The sequence below is a fragment of the Hoplias malabaricus genome, chromosome 18 (assembly GCF_029633855.1).
Source record: "Hoplias malabaricus isolate fHopMal1 chromosome 18, fHopMal1.hap1, whole genome shotgun sequence".
NCBI classification, from domain to species: domain Eukaryota; kingdom Metazoa; phylum Chordata; class Actinopteri; order Characiformes; family Erythrinidae; genus Hoplias; species Hoplias malabaricus.
The window spans coordinates 15953627-15973137 of NC_089817.1; the positions used below are offsets into that span (position 1 = coordinate 15953627).

Below are 19511 nucleotides of genomic sequence, written 5' to 3' on the forward strand. Positions count from 1 at the left end.
TTTCTTCTAAAATCTAGGGTATAAATACAGTGTTTTTCCTATTGCTGAAGAAACTGCCTCTACTCTTTTAAGAAAACTAGAATATTGCTGTAAGAATTTATCCACATAAACACTGAGGTCAGGAACTGATGTTGGGTGATTAGTTCAGGAAAACAAATGGCACTTCCTTTCATTCCAAAGGAATTGGATGGAGCTCAGTCACTTCAGGCAAACCGTTCCGCTTCATTGACCAATACGGAAGGGTCTTATTATATTTTAGTTGATGTTTGGCAAGGTATAATTATCTTAAACTCTTTGGCATGTGTTCCAGAGTGTTACATTATAAGCAATATTTTCTGTGGAAATGTTTTCTGTGGAATTTTCTGTCTCATCTGCAAGTAGGCCAGCATTTCTTGTAGCTGAACCTAGTTTATCTTATTAATCCTTCATTAAAGTTAAGGATTTAAGAAAATGGTTCTGAGACGAAACTTTTTTTAATTAAACTCATATAAACATTTTTGAAAATTAAATTTTTTTATTAATTGTACTGTACGACACTAACATATAGTGTCCAATAGAAAACATGTATCTCATAAAAAGCTACTTTACTGGAGAAGAAATAAAACCTTAAATGTCAATGGAAGCCAATGTAAAGCCATTTTGGAGCATTTCTATTGGAGCATTCATCAAGATTTTTTCAATATATTTTAAATAAATTTTCTTTTTCCTTTTATGTGAAGGACAGATGCTGTGTCCCAATAAAGTAGTAAAATAAAAACTGACAAAAATAGAGATTGATGTTTCTGATTAGACAGCGATGATATGATGTAGGAATAAAAGCAACAACATTCAATCTACTCAGATTCATTCATTCACTGATTGTCTGTAACTGCTTAACCAGTTCAGGGTTGCAGTGGGTCTGAAGCCTACCCAGAATCACTGGGCGCCAGGTGGTAACACACCCTGGAGGAGGCGCTAGTCTTTCGCAGGGTGACACACACTCCCACCTATGGACACTTTTAAGTCGCCAATCCACCTACCAACGTGTGTTTTTGGATCATGGAAGGAAACCGGAGCTGGAAGGAAACCGGAGTGTGACTGCGACACTACCTGCTGCACCACTACTAAGAAGAACTATTTATTTATTTATATATTATGATGCATATACTATAATTGTAATTCAATATTAGTCAATTATTATGCTAGTAAACTACTCCCAATAATCTGTGAGGTGCAGAAGATTCCAAGATTGTATAAACTGACAACAGTAAAATGATTTCAAACCGGACCTGAGGTAATGAAATCATGTGATAAAGAACATGTTGGAAAATGACTTTAAACAGATGGATAAGCTGCATCATCATCATTACTCTTTTCCGCTTGATCCATTTCAGGGTTGTGGTGGCTACAGGGCTTGTCCTGACTATGGTACACTATTTATAATTCAGTAACCTCCTATTGCCCCAAAAATCATACATTTTAAAAATATTGAAAGCATTTAAAATGCCTTCTTATTAATATTTCAGTCAATACACTAAAAGTGTGAGGCATGAAGAGATCTGTTACCTGGGCAGGTGCAACTCTCTGTGCGAGTGAAGCGTGGAGAGACAAAGCTGACCCTAGAGGTACTGTAAGTGACCAGGCCACTGGACTCCAGACTCAAGCTGAGCTCACACACTCTGTCTCCACAGTCCAGCTCTCCAGAACAGCTCTGATCCACCACATCCACCATCTGCACATAACAGAGAACATAAGAAAATGTTCCATTATGCTATCACTTATATAAATGACCTCATTATTCTCATTAGGGTACCAGATCCCACTAACGCACAGCAGGTTGTGACTATAAATATATTAAAATAAAACAAGAGGTACATATTATGACACTCCCAAAGAAGATTGAGCCAGACAGAAGGTTTTCCCTGCCATTGGCTCCTTAATGTTGTACCCACACTGCCTTAAATCTTCACACTGGATGGGCACTGGCCATATGGAACATAAAACAACATGATGGTGAATAACAAACATGAGCAATCAGACTTAAACACAGTGGGTAGAACAAAAATGCAAGGAATTATACCCAACCATCGGTGAACAGCAAACTACAAACCTGGAGAAAGATGCCAGTACTGCAATATAAAAGTTGTTACATATTGAACACACATACACCTGGATCAGTGCGTACTCTTCAACATTCATGGTGAGGGACATCACAATATACTGCAATGCCTCTCAAAGGCGTGCATTCATCAAAGCAAAACCCTATAATTAATTGTTCTTGCTTGACGTAGGACACATATATTATTAAAAACTCTGAATTCTCCACACACTTACTTGTATGTTCAACTAAAAATCATGAAATTCATGAAATTCTGGTTTTAATTCATAATTTACGCACCCTGAAAGATGGAAGGGGAGGCTAAAGCTTCACTTTCACCAGAGCACTTTCATCTTCACTTTCAGCTTGTCATTTTCATTACTCAAGAATCCATGATACTAACATGATAATGACAGTGTTATTTCTGAGGGGAAAAAAAACTCAAAGACTTCAGGACTTGCAGCAGTTTTGTTTAGTCTTAAAGTGCTTTTTCCATCACATATATTTTCTGTTCCACCTTATATGGAATATTGTATGAATAATGTATGACTATACATTCAATTACCATGAAAGACAAAATGAAAAATATTCACCTTTTATTTTAGATTCTGGGATTTGATTGCATTATTTTGGCAGCATTTTCTTCTCTGGATTAAAGACAAATCAACTTTTCTTCAGACTGTGACCAGACTATAAGACTGAACATTTATCCAACAGAGAGTGTGCCCCTGGAGGGGTGGAAGATAAATAGCTACTGGTACACCCAATTATTAATTAATAATTGAAAATTTTCAATTACTTTTTTAAGCTTAGTAATCATAACTGGGCCTCTTCTGGGCTATTGGGATTATCTTCTACAGCCAAAACACACACACACACACACACACACACACACACACACACTGTACATATAAAATAATACAACTCCATTTCCAAAAAGTGAGGACAAATTTAACTTGCTATAAAAATAAGAATCTGTTATTTATTCATTTCTGTGAACATTTATTTAAGTGACAAAATACAAAGAATAGATTCCCAGTGTTTATATGTACTGATATGATTAGATGTACAAATAAAATAACAATTTAATGCTTGCAACACTCTAAAAATGTTGGGACAGGGCAAAATAAGAGAGAATATTCAAGTTGCACTGTTATAACACTTTTTAATATTTAAGGTGTTTATTTGGATTTTTGATACTCTCATCAAGGTGATGTTTTTTTTTGTATTTGGAAGTCCATGGTTATTTCAACAAGACAATGCCAGTACTAATTTTGCTTGTGTTTAAACAATCTTGGCTTTATAATCTTGACTAGCTTGCCTGCAGTCCAGATCTGTCTCCTATAACACATACAAAGGAGAGAATGAGACAACAGTGACTATGGACTGTTGAGCAACTGAAGACTTGTATCAAGCAAGAATGGCCAAAAGATTCACTGTTGTATCCTTAATTCCCAAATTATTATAAAGTGTAATTAAATGAAATGTGTGCATGTAATGTGATAAACATGCCTCTGTCCCAACTTTGAGTGTTGCAGGCATCAAATTCAAAATTTACAAAATACAATCAAGGTGGTCAATGAAAACAATGAAATGTTTTTCTATGTGCTTTTGTCAGTTAAAAGGTTCAAGAGAATTAACAACTCACATATTATTGTTTTTATCTCATTTAAAAAGCTTCCAACTACATTGGAAATGGGGTTGTATACCATAATACTTTTCCACCATATTTACTTGAAATGAAAATAAAAATTATATATTAAAAGCCTTATGATATAACACATTGCTTTGTACAGGCTAACTACGATTCTTTTTTTAATTGTATGGACCTTGACCCAATATAAGAGGCATTATCTTCTTCAATATCTCTGTACATTTACAGTTGACAATAGTTTGACAATTGTCACTTACATCCTTTTGATGCTACATTAAAACCTCATGTTATCTTTGTGACTTCTTTCACCTGTGATTGCTGTCTTGTGCGCTCACTGTATATGTTGCACTTGTTACACAGTGTCATGAATCCACACTTCATATCGTTCCTGTGTAAACTGCTGCTGCTGAGATTTGGCCTGAAGAACAACATTTTGTTCCAGTGTATACGAGTTACAATGAAGAAACTTGACTTCTATTACAAGATACTTTATTAAGAGTGATAACGCCTTTGTTCCTAACCTTGAGTGGTCCCCTCAGCTGCTCCCGAACCTCCCCCAGTCTCAGCGCTAGCTCACCCGGTCCCACGTAGCCTCCATCCTGTGCTTCCACAGCCAGGAGAACCTCCAGCTCAGAGGAACGACCCACTGGCTGCACCCCCAGGATGTGGAGGGGGTCTGGACTCTGAGCCACTGCTCCAGCCCCTAGAACAGCTGCCCCCAGAGCTGTCCTCAGAGCTCTCTTCACATCCTGCAGGTACAGACCCACAAAGTCCTCAGGAGACAGGTCCTGAAAACGCAGAGTAACTGCGTTCTGAATCATCTCCTCTGTGGCTTGCTCCACCTGCACCGTCACTCCCACTGTCACTGAGAAACGACCGTCACTGACCGAGGCATTCATGAAGTACCTAGAAATAAATGAGAACCTTTGTAATGCTATATTAACAGAGCTTATTCAGAATGGAAATGAGACAACTACTTTCTGCTGTTTTCAGATCAAAACCTTGTATCTACAAAAGTGGAACATTTTTGTAGTGGAAAGGGAAAATAAACATTTTGCCAGAGAAAAACTAATCTACAGTTTTTGATCATTTACTGTAAGTACATTTATCATGATATTTTCACATAAGTAAAGGGTAGCTGGCATTTTAAAATAATGCCAAAGAATGTTAAAAACATTTTCAAGGAAATACATGGATTTGTTCGAATTGTGACATGCAAAATTGCTTTTATTATAAAATGACTAATGCTCTGGACCCACTGCAACCCTGAACTGGGTAAGCGGTTACAGATAATGAATGAATGAATGAATAATATACTAATAAAATGACTATATAAAATGTTTTATTTTATAGATTTTAAAATGTCACACTCCATATTTTGACATTTTATTACATTCTTCTAGAAATCTGTGCACAGAATAGTAATACCTTTCTTTTGGTCAAATATTCAGAATGTTTGACAGCTCTGTTCATCTTTGTACATTTATTAAATATATACTGAGTTAAATTTTGTTTTACATTCATCTGCAGCCAAACTGCTTTTATATTATTAATAAATTAGGTTTTACCACTTTTGAACATTTGAATATTGTCTGAATACTTGCTTCATCAATTAACAACAAATGCTAACTGTCTGAATTCATACATTATTTTGCTCAAAATGATAGGTTGACACAAATAAATAGATTTTTCAAATTTGATAATAATGTTGTTTATGTGTCACAATGTACTTACTTCACGATTTTCTTAAAATTAAATGAGCCCAAGAATTAATATTAAGAAATAAAAGGCATGTGAATTTAAGGCTTTGAAGAAGATGAATAGTAGATGCAAATGTGTAATTAATGGATAATTAAATCATGAAAGTGCTGATTAAGTCTTTAGGAGCATTTAAAATGAATAATCAAGTAGATCAGAGTTAGATTATTAATAACAGTTTGCAGTTTAAGTGTTTTATGTGCTTCCACACTTATGTGCTACCCACACACAGTGTGGGTAAAATGTTCAAACAAGCTGAAATTGAGCCGATACAATACAATACAAAACAAACCAAAGTAATACATGACAAATGTGTTTTATACTTCTACCTGCCAGGCTCTAGTCCGCTGAGGGCCACGATTTTGCCGTCCTGGCGGTTGATCTTGAATTGACTCTTGGGATGTGGCCGCTGTGTGAAGGACAGCACGTCGTTCTCGTCTCGGTCAGTGGCGTAAATTCGGCCGATGACGCCCCCAGGGAAGATGTCGGCAGCCATCACCACACTGATCTCCAGAGGGAATACCACCGGTTTAAACAGGCTGTCTCCAATCACTCGCACAAACACGAAGGTGGAGGACGACAGGCGAGGCTTCCCTGAGTCACGCACCTTAATTAAAAGAGGATCAAGAAGGAAATCACATGGACATGAAAAAGAATATCCAATAAATCATTAGAGATAGCACTGATGATCAAAACCCAGTATCACAATAAGCATGAGTTCTTAGAGGACAGACCACATTTATTGTGATATGAAAGTAGATATAGCACCAATTATCAAAAACATTTATCACAATAAATGTGGTCTGTTCTGTAACAAAGCTAACCTTAAAATGTAAAAACTGGTTTACACCACTGCCTTCTCCTAAGAAGACTAGGATTCAATTCCCTGTTCAGGTAAAGACACTATGCTATGCCAATAAGTGTCACTGGGCAAGACTTCCAAATTTCCATTGGCCTATAACTAATTTCGGTAAATCCCTCCAGATAAAATCACCTACCAAACGTAAAACCCCAAACCAAAAAAGGCTGGGACAGAATGAAAATTGGAAAAAAAATTTAAAAAATACAGGGTTTTTACATTTACTTTGACTTTAATTTCATTGCTGACACTTTGAGCCGAAGATAATTCATACTTTGGTCAACTTAATTTCATTTGTTAATATATATCCATACACGCATTTCAGTCCTGCAAAACCATTAAAAAAATTCGGGATGGGTAGAAAATGGCAAATGAGAGATGTTTGATGATTTTTATAACAAAAATATACATGTTCTTTACAGGGCATATCTGGAGTATGAGCATGCTGAAAACATTTAGACAGCATTCCCAAGCAAAGTTTTGACTTTAAAGTTTAGTTTACAGAAAAAAATATCTCAATAGGTTTAAGTAATGATGTCAATATGGAAGATGAAAATGTGGGATTGCATCATCAGTAAATACCAGTGCAGGTATGTATTCCTATGCTTGTTTTTTTCCAAATACAGAGCTGAAAATTACAATGAAATGAAAAAGAAAGCAATCCTGAGAAATGCCATTATTGAGACAATGGTTTACATAACAGAGCCATCCGAAGAGATACAGGAATGTTTTGAAAGATAATTCAGAACCCCTTTCTTTCTTATTTCAAAGCTGACTGCGTATAATAAGAACAGTCTAATAGTCTAATTAGTTCCTTCATCTTAAAGCAGCACACAGGGAGGATTAGAGAGGGTTAGAAAGGATATAGTCAGGGAAGCCAGTTTTGTGGTTTAGTATACTATGCCTTTTTTGTAATGGCATCCATTCTATGTGTCCAGAGTTTTACAGACACAGCTTATACATAGTGAATTCAGCTGATTTAAGCTCAACAATGCAATGAGATGAAATGAGTGATACCCATCTATTATCACTGGGATGAGATTAAGTGGTATTCAAGATCCAAAATTAATAATCAAACATCAGTACCTGACCTTCTTAATGTTCTTGTGGCTGACTGAAATCTAAACCTCACAGACACAGGAAATCAGAGCACTTGGAGCAAACCCAGTCAGACACAGGGAGACCACACCCAATTCCTCACAGACAGTCACCCGAGGCAGGTCTTTAACCCACAACCCCAGGATCCGTGAGCTGTGTGACAGCAGTACTACCTGTTTCTAAACTGTGCCAGCTAGGTCTTACTGTGTAAGACATTTTTTATTCTTTTAAGAGAAAGTAGAGTCTTTGTGGTATTGTGTGTGTGTGTGTGTGTGTGTGTGTGTGTGTGTGTGTGTGTATACCTGTATCTCAAGTGTGTACTCCCGTGTAGCCTCTGGCCCAAACACTTTGTTGGAGCGGAGCTCTCCATTCTGGTCTAGACTAAACATACTGTCCTCATTTCCAGACACAATGCGGAACTCAAAAGGACCTCCGTTTCGTGGCGAGTCATTATCAGACACAGAGAGTGTCAGGAGGGTTGTCCCTGCAGGCTTGTTCAGCTGGAAAAAATATATATAAAATGTTGACAAATTGTTAAACACATTGTTATGACAGAAACCTTTTATATAGATTCTAGTTCAAAATAACTTACAGGCTACTAGACATGGCAAATGAATATCACGATGTGAATGTACTGAAAAGTTAAAAAAGCAAACACACTGAAATAATTTTACATTTTATATTAAACAAAACCAAATTAGCCGGTCTATGTAATCATTTTAATTAATTTTAAACACAAAAACAGACCAAAATGGACAATAAAATAATTCCTTCTTGCTGTTTGCCATATATAATATAGTAAAAGTTATCATGTGACATTAATATAGAAATCATTTGTATTACTTTCCATGTTTAACAGGTAATCAATAATCACAATTATTATATTTATATAATTGTTAATTATATAAACCTCAATTTTGTTGTGTTCGTGAAAATACATTTTCTCCAAAGATAAAATTAAGGTGCCATTTTATTAGGCTTGTTTTATATTCAAGCAGTTTCTAGAGCACAAAGGAAATTGTATTTGAAGATTTGAAGAGTTCCCACAATCCCCCAATATACAACTAACATCTGTTTCCACAAAAACGAATGAGGCGAAACCCAGATTGCTTTAAAGTAAAGCAGCACTGAAGGAGTTATCAACTATTTTTCTCAAATGATTCAGCTTCATGTTATGAAACAGTCGTTAAACTGATACCTAGTGGCCTGAATATATACATCACCTATTTGTAAACAGCCCCACCCCACCCCCAACACTATACTGGAGTGTGAACACACTATATTGGAGGAAAATTGCTCTATTAAAGCAATTTGATTCTTCATCCCATAGAAGTTGCATTATCTAGAAAAAGAATAATAAATAATCATTTTCACATATTGTTTCCTGCTTTCTGGTGCTAAAACTGACTGATTGCTCTCTTAAGCTCACAGCACACACCTGAATAACTGCAGAAGCGTTAGCTGGGGAGAACACTGGTGCGTTGTCATTAACATCAGCAAGCTCAATGTTGACGGTCACCGTGGTGGACATGGCAGGTGATCCACTGTCAAATGCTTGGACTGACAAGGAGTAGCTGGCGACCTTCGGTGAGAGAGACATGAAATCAGAAGGCAAACTCACACTGAGAACAGAGTTGATTACCAAAGGAGGAGCATTCTATGTGTACATTTTTTTTTTCAACCAACTCATTCAACCAGAACTCTCCCACATACCCATTCTAGTCCACCTGCAGAAGCACTGATCCGTTAATTCCAGGTTTTATGGTTGGTTTGCAAATAATTGAGCAAATAAACAGAAAGGAGCAGGACACATTTAGGACCCTAAGCACCAAAGCCAAAGTAATTTAGTGTCAAGTATGGTTAGTCAAAGTCAGGAGGCTTATTTAAGTCATGATGGTTCTTTAAAGCTCTAACCGTCTCTCGGTCGAGTGCTTTGTTGACCTTCAGGACTCCTGTGACGGGATCAATCCAGAAGTAGTTTCCACGGTCCCCTCTCAGGATGGAGTAGCTGATGCGTCCATTAACTTGGCTGTCAAGGTCTTCTGCTAAAAGCTTCGCATCACAAAACCCACACAAAACAAATGCATTAAAGGAATACTCCAACATTGTTCAACCTAATATCTAGTTGTGCTTCTGTAGCAATTGGTCAGTTACCAAGGACAATAACTTCAAACTGAAAATCTGTTGACTCGAAAAGCACTTATTATAGAAGTTAATGGGCAGTAGCTTCAGCTACAGTTGCTTCAGCATCTGCCCACTTGCTTCGATTATATTTGTTTTTCGACTCAGTGGGTTTTCTGTTCCTTTTCTAAACAGAGGGAATTTTAACAAACCTTTTGCTCATGGTAACTGACCATCCACCACAGATACAGAAGATAGTGAATAGGCTGAAAAGCAACGGGGGTATTACTTTAAGAAAAACTGGCTTGGATAAAACATAGTTGCATAATGCATATAACTTTATATTAGCAGTTTATTCATTAAAGATGCATGGGAGTATTGAAGGTCAATAAGTAGCGGCTGTAAAAATAAAGTGATGCCTATGGCTCATTAAGTGCTAATGAAGCTATAAAGCTCTAGATGAGAGAACTTTACCCTGGTGACTGTCTCGCCAATAGCAGCGTCCTCACTGATCAGGACATTGTAAATGTCCTCACTGAAGGAGGGAGCGTTATCGTTGATATCCATAACTTCAACAGTAACAATGGTGGAGGTCTTCAGAGGTGGAGTTCCACCATCCACAGCCTCTACTTTGAGGAAAAAGTCCTTGCAGATTTCATAGTCCAAATCATCAGCCACAGTGATGGTGCCTGGGGTTGTAAGAAATAAGAGTTAACAGTAGCATTAACCACAACGGGGTCAGAGCTGCTTTCGGCAAGTTTCAGACAGTACACCATTACAATGGTTAAAAACAAACTTTGTGTTTGGCATTTTCTGTAAGAAATGTGATATTTCTCTTTAAAAATATGGACTTCATATGTTTAAAAACAGTAATAATATCCAGCAAGGAGTATTACACACTGATATCATACAACAGCCCAGAAAACCTGTGTGTCAGCCAGTTTCACATGGGTGGTGATTTGGGTTATATATTAAACTAGGGTGAATATATTAAAATATGTTTTGTCAGATTTTATTTATTCATTTCATACAGTACATAAAATACAGCATGAATCATGGCCAAAGATTCTATTATTACACATATTAAGAGTGGATACAGTGAGAGGAAAATGTCATTAGCGCCTTCACACTGAGAATGTGCTAATTTTCATGCTCCCATTTTGTTAGCGTTGTGTGACAGGGGAGATCTAGTTAGTGAGGGGAATTGTGGATAAATAAAAGTCGGAGATAGAAATGTTACCCAATACCCCAAATACCCAATATAGCTGATGCCTCTGTATCAGTATATAATACATCATGAAGTTAGACATCCATTTTTAGAGGAACACTAGGTAAGCTTATGTTTTTTTCTCCTGGAGCTCCCCTTAGTGTAATTCATTTTGGCAGCTCTGTACTGAAACCAACGGGTGGGGGGGGGGAGTCTACCCTCCTCAAAAATTTACATAGTGCAGTTTCTGCAGTGCTGAGCCCACAGTAGTCTCCCTATTACAGGTCAGTGAAGGATCACAATGATTTTGAAGCTGTAAATTTTAGGTAAAAATATTAAGTTTTAAGTGTTAAATAGTCAATTGTGAAGAGCATTTGTTGAGGATGTAGATCACACACACACTCTGAGAATTACAATGGGAACCTAAGATCACTATACTCAATGTAAAATACTGGCCTTGGGGCGGGGAGTATATCAGCATTCTTTTTAGTGCTGGAGTATCTGTAACATATCTGGGAATAGTTGTGTTTTCTTTTTTTTTTAATGAGATCCATTCATCCAACATCTGCACTTAACCTCACCAATGTGCTTGTGGCTGAATCAAATTCTCAGAAAAATATTCCAACATTCATTGCAAGGACTTTTTAGACGAGTAGAACATACTACTGCAGCAAAAGTGGAAGAAACATCTAATATGTAAAGATAATTAGGTTTCTAAGCCAAAATATAGCCACTATCAGGACAAAATCTTGTTAAATGTTAATGAAAGTCTATGTAAACTATTACATTCTTTGTCATTCTTGGATCATTTCCTTGGTCCACACATTGTGAAATATTCATACAGTGTAAACTGCAGCTGCTGTATTTAAATTAGGTCAAAATATGAAAAAAAAAAATAGAGGCATAAGGTTTTCTCCCTACAGCAACAATATCCAGATAGCCGGCTATGTTTCTAACTTTAGTAACTTTGGCTTGTCCTCCTTATCTGGCAATGTGAAGACAGTTACTACGGTTATACAGCTGCAATAAGATATTCTGGCTCTCAGCAGTAATGCTAGCTATCTGTCTTCCTTCTGTATTCCCAGCTGAGCTCCAAGAGAGAACTGGGAAACACCACTACACTGTATGTAACATTGCTTAAGCTTACAATCCATGCATAATTCAATTACGTTATCCACTGCACTCAGATGTTCTGCCTTTCCTTAAACCACAATTTACAAATTATAATCTGCTGTAAACATTCCTCTGACACTTCTGTCCTGTCATTCAAGCAAAAAGAGGAATATGTGTCAGTAATAAAGATCACTTTTGCCGTTGTATTTATAGCTCCTGTCATCATATGAGTAATAAGGTCTTCCTTCCGTGTCATATGTTCAAACCCTTCTCTCAAGTCTGATGTTAAATAACATCATTCACTTGTGTTGTTACAATTTTAACACTAATATTGTGTATTTGGCCCTGAAGCGTATCTCTGATATAGACTATTTAATTAGAACAAATGTTTGAGACTGAATGTTAAACTACTACATTTGTTTGCTCAAAGTATATTACCTGTCACATATTACCTGTTTTAACCATAATTATATTTAGATTATTCAAATATAATTCAATGTTTTTCAGTGGAGATTAAACAAGCTGTGCATGTACAGATAAGCCTTAGTGTCAGCAATGGGTGCAGCTTACATTAGATGAACTCACTCATTATATTATGAATAGTATATTATGAATTGCCATAACACATTCCTAATAAAAAAGAAAATCCTTCCTTTAAACATAAATGTAGCATTGGATTAAGGTTTTTAATCTGCACTTTGAGAAGAAATTCTTTGTTTTAATAAAGCTACAGTATAAAGGAGAATAAATATCTTTATGCACAGATGTTATTATGATTTGTTGAAATCACGATTTTAAAAAGTTGAAATTAAAAGTAAAACATTAATAAAATGTTAACACGTCATGAAACAGGAAACAGAATATGTTTTATTTTGCAAACACTTCAAAAACACTATAAAAACATTATAAATGTCACAAAAGGCTTCAAAAAGATTTTGAGCTTGTAAAACAACACTCACAGATGTAACGGGATTTGTAACTGCATTTGAGCAACAACATACACTTAAAATTCAACTCCACAAATGTATTGGAATGCTCAAATTTAAAACAACAACAATAATATTAATTTAAATTCACAAATGTGAAAAAAATATTTTTAATGGAACGGAACTGGTTCAAGAGTTCTTTCGTTGGAAAAGACTGGTTAAGGACTGGTTAAACAAACCTGGCAATCTGATTGGTCCAGCTAAAGCTTTCCTATTGGTCCATCAATTGGCTGTCAAAACAGGGTCAAAAATCTGCGACTGCAAAAAGAGATTCACACAAGCAGCAGAAGATGAATGTGTGGATTTTTTCCACCACATTGAAAAACTCCCACTGTCACATGTGGAACCTCAAAAATATTTGCTCTGGCACATTTTAAGCCATTTGAGAGGTGCTGATTCACACATTCCCAACATTTGATTTACGTATGCATATCTTTTCTACACATTTGAAGATTATTTCTATACATTACAAATATATTTCTACATGTAGAAACATACATTCCGTTACATCTGTGAGTATTGTTTTACAAGCTCAAAATCTTTTTGACCCTTTTTTAACACCCCCACATTTTCTACTTATCAAGTAGACAGTAATTACACATTAAAGTGTGCAGAAGTGTGTTCTCAGTAGAGGCTATAATTATATTATGCCAAAAACAACTGCAAACAGCTGTACAGTTTTGTTTTGTGAGAATAGTCATTTTACTCACCTGTGGCCTCATCAATAAGAAACTTGCCCATTTCATTGCCTGTCGTGATACTATAATAGATCTCAGCATTGATTCCAATATCCTCACTAGTGGCGAAGACCCTCAGAACCTCCGTTCCCACGGCAACGTCCTCAGGAACTGTAACAGAGTAGTCCTGCTTCTGAAAGATCGGTGGGTTATCGTTCACATCCAATACCATGATAGTCAGGTCCACCTGTGCGGTGAGAGAGCCAGCAGCCCCTAACTGATCAGATGCCTGGACCCTCACACGGTATGAGTCTTGGAGCTCCCGATCTAATTGCTTTTCCAGAATCACCACTCCAGAAAATGGCTCAATGGAAAAGAAGCCATCAGCAGAGTCCACCAAAGAGTACACGATGCTTCTGTTAAGGCCTGGTCCACAAAGAGGAGAAAACAAATTGAATGAATTGAATTAAAAAAAAATTATATATATATATATATATATATATATATATACACCAGTGTGTGTGTGTGAATTGAGCGTTCTGAGCAGTGTAGATTGTAAAGTGTCCTTGGGTGTCTAGAAAGGCGCTATATAGGTGTAACGATAATAATAATAATAATAATAATAATAATATATACTATTATATATTATATATATCACAAATCAGAAAAAGATATTCCACTTTAACCAAAATGTGTTAGAAAAATATTCCTCTATGAGCAATTTACAGCACATAATATCCATCTAAAAATATTATGCACAAAACAAATTAAATGCACAATGGAAGCTGTGTGTCAATAAAATCCAGAAATGCCAACTGTGCTTGGCTTGAGCTCCTATGAAAATGACTGATGCACAGTACAGTCTTATATTGAGTTCAGACAGGTCGACTGTTCATGAAAATTATGCATTGAGTGCTCTCCAGGCAAAAAGAAAAAAGTCATCATATATACCATCATTGTAGGAGGATGTTTTAATGCCTAAGGCATTGGGAATTTGCATGTCTGTGAAAGCACCAACAATGCTGAAAAATATATGTACACATTTTGAAGCGATTTATGTAGCCTTTTAGACAACATCTTTTTCTGGGACATCTAAGCTTATATCAGCATGACAACACCAAGCCATTTTCTTCACCTTTCTACAGCAAGGCTTTTTAATCAAGGAAAATCTCCCAACAAAAAAAGTGCATTGCATTTCAGTCTGAATAATACAGTAACAGAGGCTTTCACACTATTTTGTTTGTTTTTAGTTGTGGGGGTGGCAAGGTGGTGCTAATATCTAATGATGCTGTCACACAGCTCCAGAATCCTGTGGTTGTGGGTTAGAACCCCACCTCAGGTGAGTGTGTGTAATTAGTTTGTTGAGTTCTCCCTGTGTTTGTGTGGGTTCTTCGTTTTCGTTACCACAGTCCAAAAACACATGCTGGCATGTGAAATGACTGGTGAAAAGCATTCATAAGTAATAGTGTGTGTGTGTGCCCTGTGATGAACTGGTGCCATGTCCAGGGGCCCTCTGAAACCCTGAAGAGGATGAAGCGGTTACAGATGAATGAATGAATGAAAGTATTGAGTTGTTAAAGGTAAAAGGTATGTAAAACTGTCCCAACATGTTTGGAACATGTTGTTGATATCAACTGTGAGGAGTTGGTGTGTTCTCCCCGTGTCCACGTGGGTTTCCTCCGGGTGCTCCGGTTTCCTCCCACAGTCCAAAAACACACGTTGATAGGTGGATTGGTGACTCAAAAGTGTCTGTAGGTGTGTGTGTGTGAGTGAATGTGTGTGTGTGTGTGTCTGTGTTGCCCTGTGAAGGACTGGCGCCCCCTCCAGGGTATATTCCTGCCTTGCGCCCAATGATTCCAGGTAGGCTCTGGACCCACCGCGACCCTGAACTGGATAAGCAGTTACAGATAATGAATGAATGAATGAATGTTGATATCAAATTTTGGACAAGGACAAACCTTACAAAAATAAATAAGTGATAATAATATAATGTGAAATTACTTGTCATTGTACAACATATAACGAAATGTGACTTCCCCATTTAACCCACCTGTGGCAGTGAACACACAAACACATACACACACACACACTAGTGCACCAGATGTGGATTCAGTGCCTTGCTCAAGGGCTGTGGATTGAGGGAGGCGCTGTTCCTTCACTCCCACCACCCCCCAATTTTCCTGCCAACCTTTTAGTCCTGTGCCCTCTTCTCTAAACATTAGGCCACAGCTGCTAAAGGTAACTAAAGGTAAAAAAGGTTAAAAAGGTAAAAAAATGTTTTTATACAGTTTCTGTTTAATGCAGATAATACAGGATTTACTGGTCCTGTTATTAGGATTTAGGATCCAGGATTTACTTGTTATTCTGTTTGTAGCATTTCAAATAATGTCCCAATATTTTATAACACCAGAATGCCAGAAAAAAACCTTGTATCTTCACAATGGTAAATAATGGTACGAGGAGACAAAACGTAACTTTATCAACCTTATTGAAACAGGATTTTTGGACTAAGCTCTAATGATTCATTCATCAGAATGAAGATGTTTTGTTCCAAGAGGTTTTGTTCCAAAATCAAGGATGTAGAAGTAGCTATAATTGAGAAGATGGCACTAATAAGCCTGTAATGGAGCACACACCCTCATCAGGATCGCTGGCCTGGAGACGTGTTAGCAGGGTTTTGGGTGCAGCACTCTCAAACACACTGGCCAGAAACTCGGTAAAAAAGAAGGATGGAGCATTATCATTCACATCCAGAAGAGTGAGGGCTATCTCAGAGCGGCAGAACAGACCACCTCCGTCTGTAGCCTGGGCTATTAGTTTATAGCCTGGAGTCTTCTCCCGGTCCATCATAGAGGCTGTCTTCAGCTCGCCTGAAAGAGAAGAGAGGGGAAAAAAAATAAACAGAATAATGAATTCCTCATAGGATATCTTTGGATTCCTGTGAATGTGTCAGAAGAGCAGATCATCACCATAAGAAGAATAATACTCCAGTAACTGCAGTAACTTCAGAACCTTTTCCAAAAAACCAAAAGATACATCTGGTGAAAAAAAATATTCATTTCCATATCAATAAAATACAGATGGATGACAAATTATAGAAAATCATGAATGAATAAATGAACGAAGAAACATAATGAGTGCAGATGCTTCCAAATAAATGTACTGCATAATAGAATTAGAAGAAATTAACATCGTACCATGCTCTGTGGCATGAATAGAAATGCTGAGCATGTCTAGTCAACCTTTTTTTTCTTTTGGGAACCAGGCCAGCAAGAGGAAAAACATCAAAGTGACTTTAAAGGGGTCTTCATTATCAGGAGCTTGTGTTTCAATAGGAATAGTGACTGACGTGACATCTGTATTTAGATCAATGGAAAAGATGTCAGCAATTAGGTTGAGAAATAGCAGGCAAAAATATATGTTCATGTGATGGTGGATGGAAATGGTGGTGCAGTAGTGAGAGATGTAAAAAAAAACTGAAGAGCAACACGAGTGTGTTACTGAGAATGTCAATGCAGGATGTGTTCAGGCAGTGCTAGACAAAACAGTCCATTCATAAATACACAGGGTATTACTAACTCTAACCCTAATCTATTAAAGTAGAGCTGCACAAAATGAGAGCATATTTGACAGCTCAGTAAAGTAAAGCTATACTGACTGATACACAGAGATCTGGAAAAAGTGATATAGTCTTATAAATCATCCTTCACTTGTTTTATCACAAGTGGACAACTGCATCTTTGAGATAAACCCAGAGATCAAGCTGAAATGCTCTGGCTGTGTGGGGCTATGGGGAACATTTTCCTGGCATGATTTGGATCCATTTATATCCATATATTAATCTAGTAAAGATCACTGCGAATCTCCACAGTTTTATTTTTTCAGATTGATCACTTTGGGTGGGCAGCAGGTAGGTGTCGCAGTCACACAGCTCCAGGGGCCTGGAGGTTGTGGGTTCAATTCCCGCTCCAGGTGACTGTCTGTGAGGAGTTGGTGTGTTCTCCCCGAGTCCGCGTGGGTTTCCTCCAGGTGGTCCAGTTTCCTCCCACAGTCCAAAAACACACATTGGTAGGTGGATTGGTGACTCAAAAGTGTCCGTAGGTGTGAGTGTGTGAGTGAATGTGTATCTGTGTGTCTGTGTTGCCCTTTGAAGGACAACAGGCACCCCCTCCAGGGTGTATTCCTGCCTTGTGATGATTCCAGGTAGGCTCTGGACCCACTGTGACCCTGAACTGGATAAGCGGTTACAGATAATGAATGAATGAATCACTTTGGATGATATTGTGGTTGTTGATTTTTTTGATAAGTATGAAAATATTAATCATATTTTTATGGTCTGTGTGACACAGTGGAGCTGCTAGTAGTGTCGCGCTGTCACACTGCTCCAGAATCTCAGGGGTCCTAGGATCAAAAATCCCACCTAGGGGGACTATCTCTAAGGTGTTGTTGTGTTCTCCCTATGTCACGTGTTGGCAGGTGTATTGGCTGTGTTTAATTTTACACAGAGGTGTGTGTCTCTGCATGGGAACGGATGAGTGCATCCCTGAGATGGACTGTTCCCTGTCCATGTTTAATTCCTGCTTTGCGCCCAGTGATTTTGTATAGGCTCCAGACCCACCACGACCACGGTCTGGATGAAGCTGTCACAGAAAATCGATGAATGTCATGGTCTTCACAGTCCCCAGATCTCAACCCAATTTAACACCTATGGGAGATTTGAAAAGCACTTTCTACCAACATAAGCAAAACACCAACAGAGGAAATGTCCTTTGCATGTCTCGCAGAGATTGTATAATCTGTGTCATAGAGCACTAAAGCTGTTCTCAGTGGTTTCTGTGGTTTAACATCTTAATAAGCAAATTTATGACATTATGTATCCTGTTTCTATATTGCCAATACAACAATGTCCAAAAGTACATTACATGCAAAACGCTTGGAATCCCTATTTTCAAAATTTACTGTGTTGAATGTATCATTCAATGAATACCTAAAACATTATGCACTTATTTAAATTAGCAATATCAACTGAGTGTTGTGTTATACCATTATTTGCATCCATATAGAAGTCTTCAACTCCTATACCAAACAGGGAATACTGAATTTCTGCATTGGAGCCTATGTCAAAGTCTACAGCCCCAACAAAGAGAATGCCAGTATTGATGGGAATATCCTCCGGAAACGAGGCTTCATATAAGACCTGGTGAAATGAAGCAAAGATGGATCAGAAACCAATAACTACAAATTACATATGAAATATTTCAGCTACATGTTACACATTCAAATCAAAAGCCACAGTTTTAACACAAATCAATTGTGGATTTCCTAGTAATGGGTATAATTTGCAGTGACTTTGTTGGAAGAAAGATTCTGTACATTTAAAATAAATATAAATAATACAATAACTGTCTCCCTGCTTTCTCTTACCCTGGGATAAATTCTATAATGTCTGTATTTGTTTAATAGTATCCTTTTTTCTCCCCCAAAAAACTAAAATGGCACTGTACATGCTGGTGGGCCATCTATAATTCTTTCTAAAGCCCTATTTGTACAGAATTTGTTTTTTTAAAAGGATGTAGCGAATGTAATTATTACTAGAGAATCTCTGTGGTTTTAATCCGGTCCAAATGCACTATTGCCGTCATTCTGACAGACTTTTATGGTGTCACAGCAGTAAATAAATAGAGCTGTCTTTCTCCTTTCTGTCATTTATACTGAGATTTCCTGTCCCATGCGAGTCGGCCATAAATATTACAGATGTCCTACGGTTCAATTAGACTAGCCCACCAACCCATGTAAAACTAATCCTGTCTGAATAGGGCTTAAAAGAGAGCAATTTATAGCCAATTAAAATCTCTCTGTGGGCCACATTAAGCCCTAGTGCCAGACTTTGTATACCCCTGAACATAAAGAATATAGAAAGTCTAAGAAAGACTTCAGTATAAATATATGGCATAATTATAG

At 37.3% G+C, this 19511-nt stretch overlaps 1 protein-coding gene across 1 annotated transcript in view; it reads right to left on the reverse strand.

Moving 5' to 3' along the window:
- The window catches only part of LOC136675188 (protocadherin Fat 3), a 104057-nt gene that overhangs the window by 35532 nt on the left and 49014 nt on the right, over positions 1–19511 (reverse strand). The window contains exons 13-22 of the mRNA XM_066651615.1: positions 18594–18747; positions 16187–16420; positions 13584–13976; positions 10042–10256; positions 9361–9498; positions 8885–9028; positions 7749–7946; positions 5819–6096; positions 4253–4637; positions 1546–1711 (exon numbers count right to left, since the gene is read on the reverse strand). Coding sequence (XP_066507712.1) covers positions 1546–1711; positions 4253–4637; positions 5819–6096; positions 7749–7946; positions 8885–9028; positions 9361–9498; positions 10042–10256; positions 13584–13976; positions 16187–16420; positions 18594–18747 — 2305 coding nt within the window. The remainder of the gene's footprint in view (positions 1–1545; positions 1712–4252; positions 4638–5818; positions 6097–7748; positions 7947–8884; positions 9029–9360; positions 9499–10041; positions 10257–13583; positions 13977–16186; positions 16421–18593; positions 18748–19511) is intronic.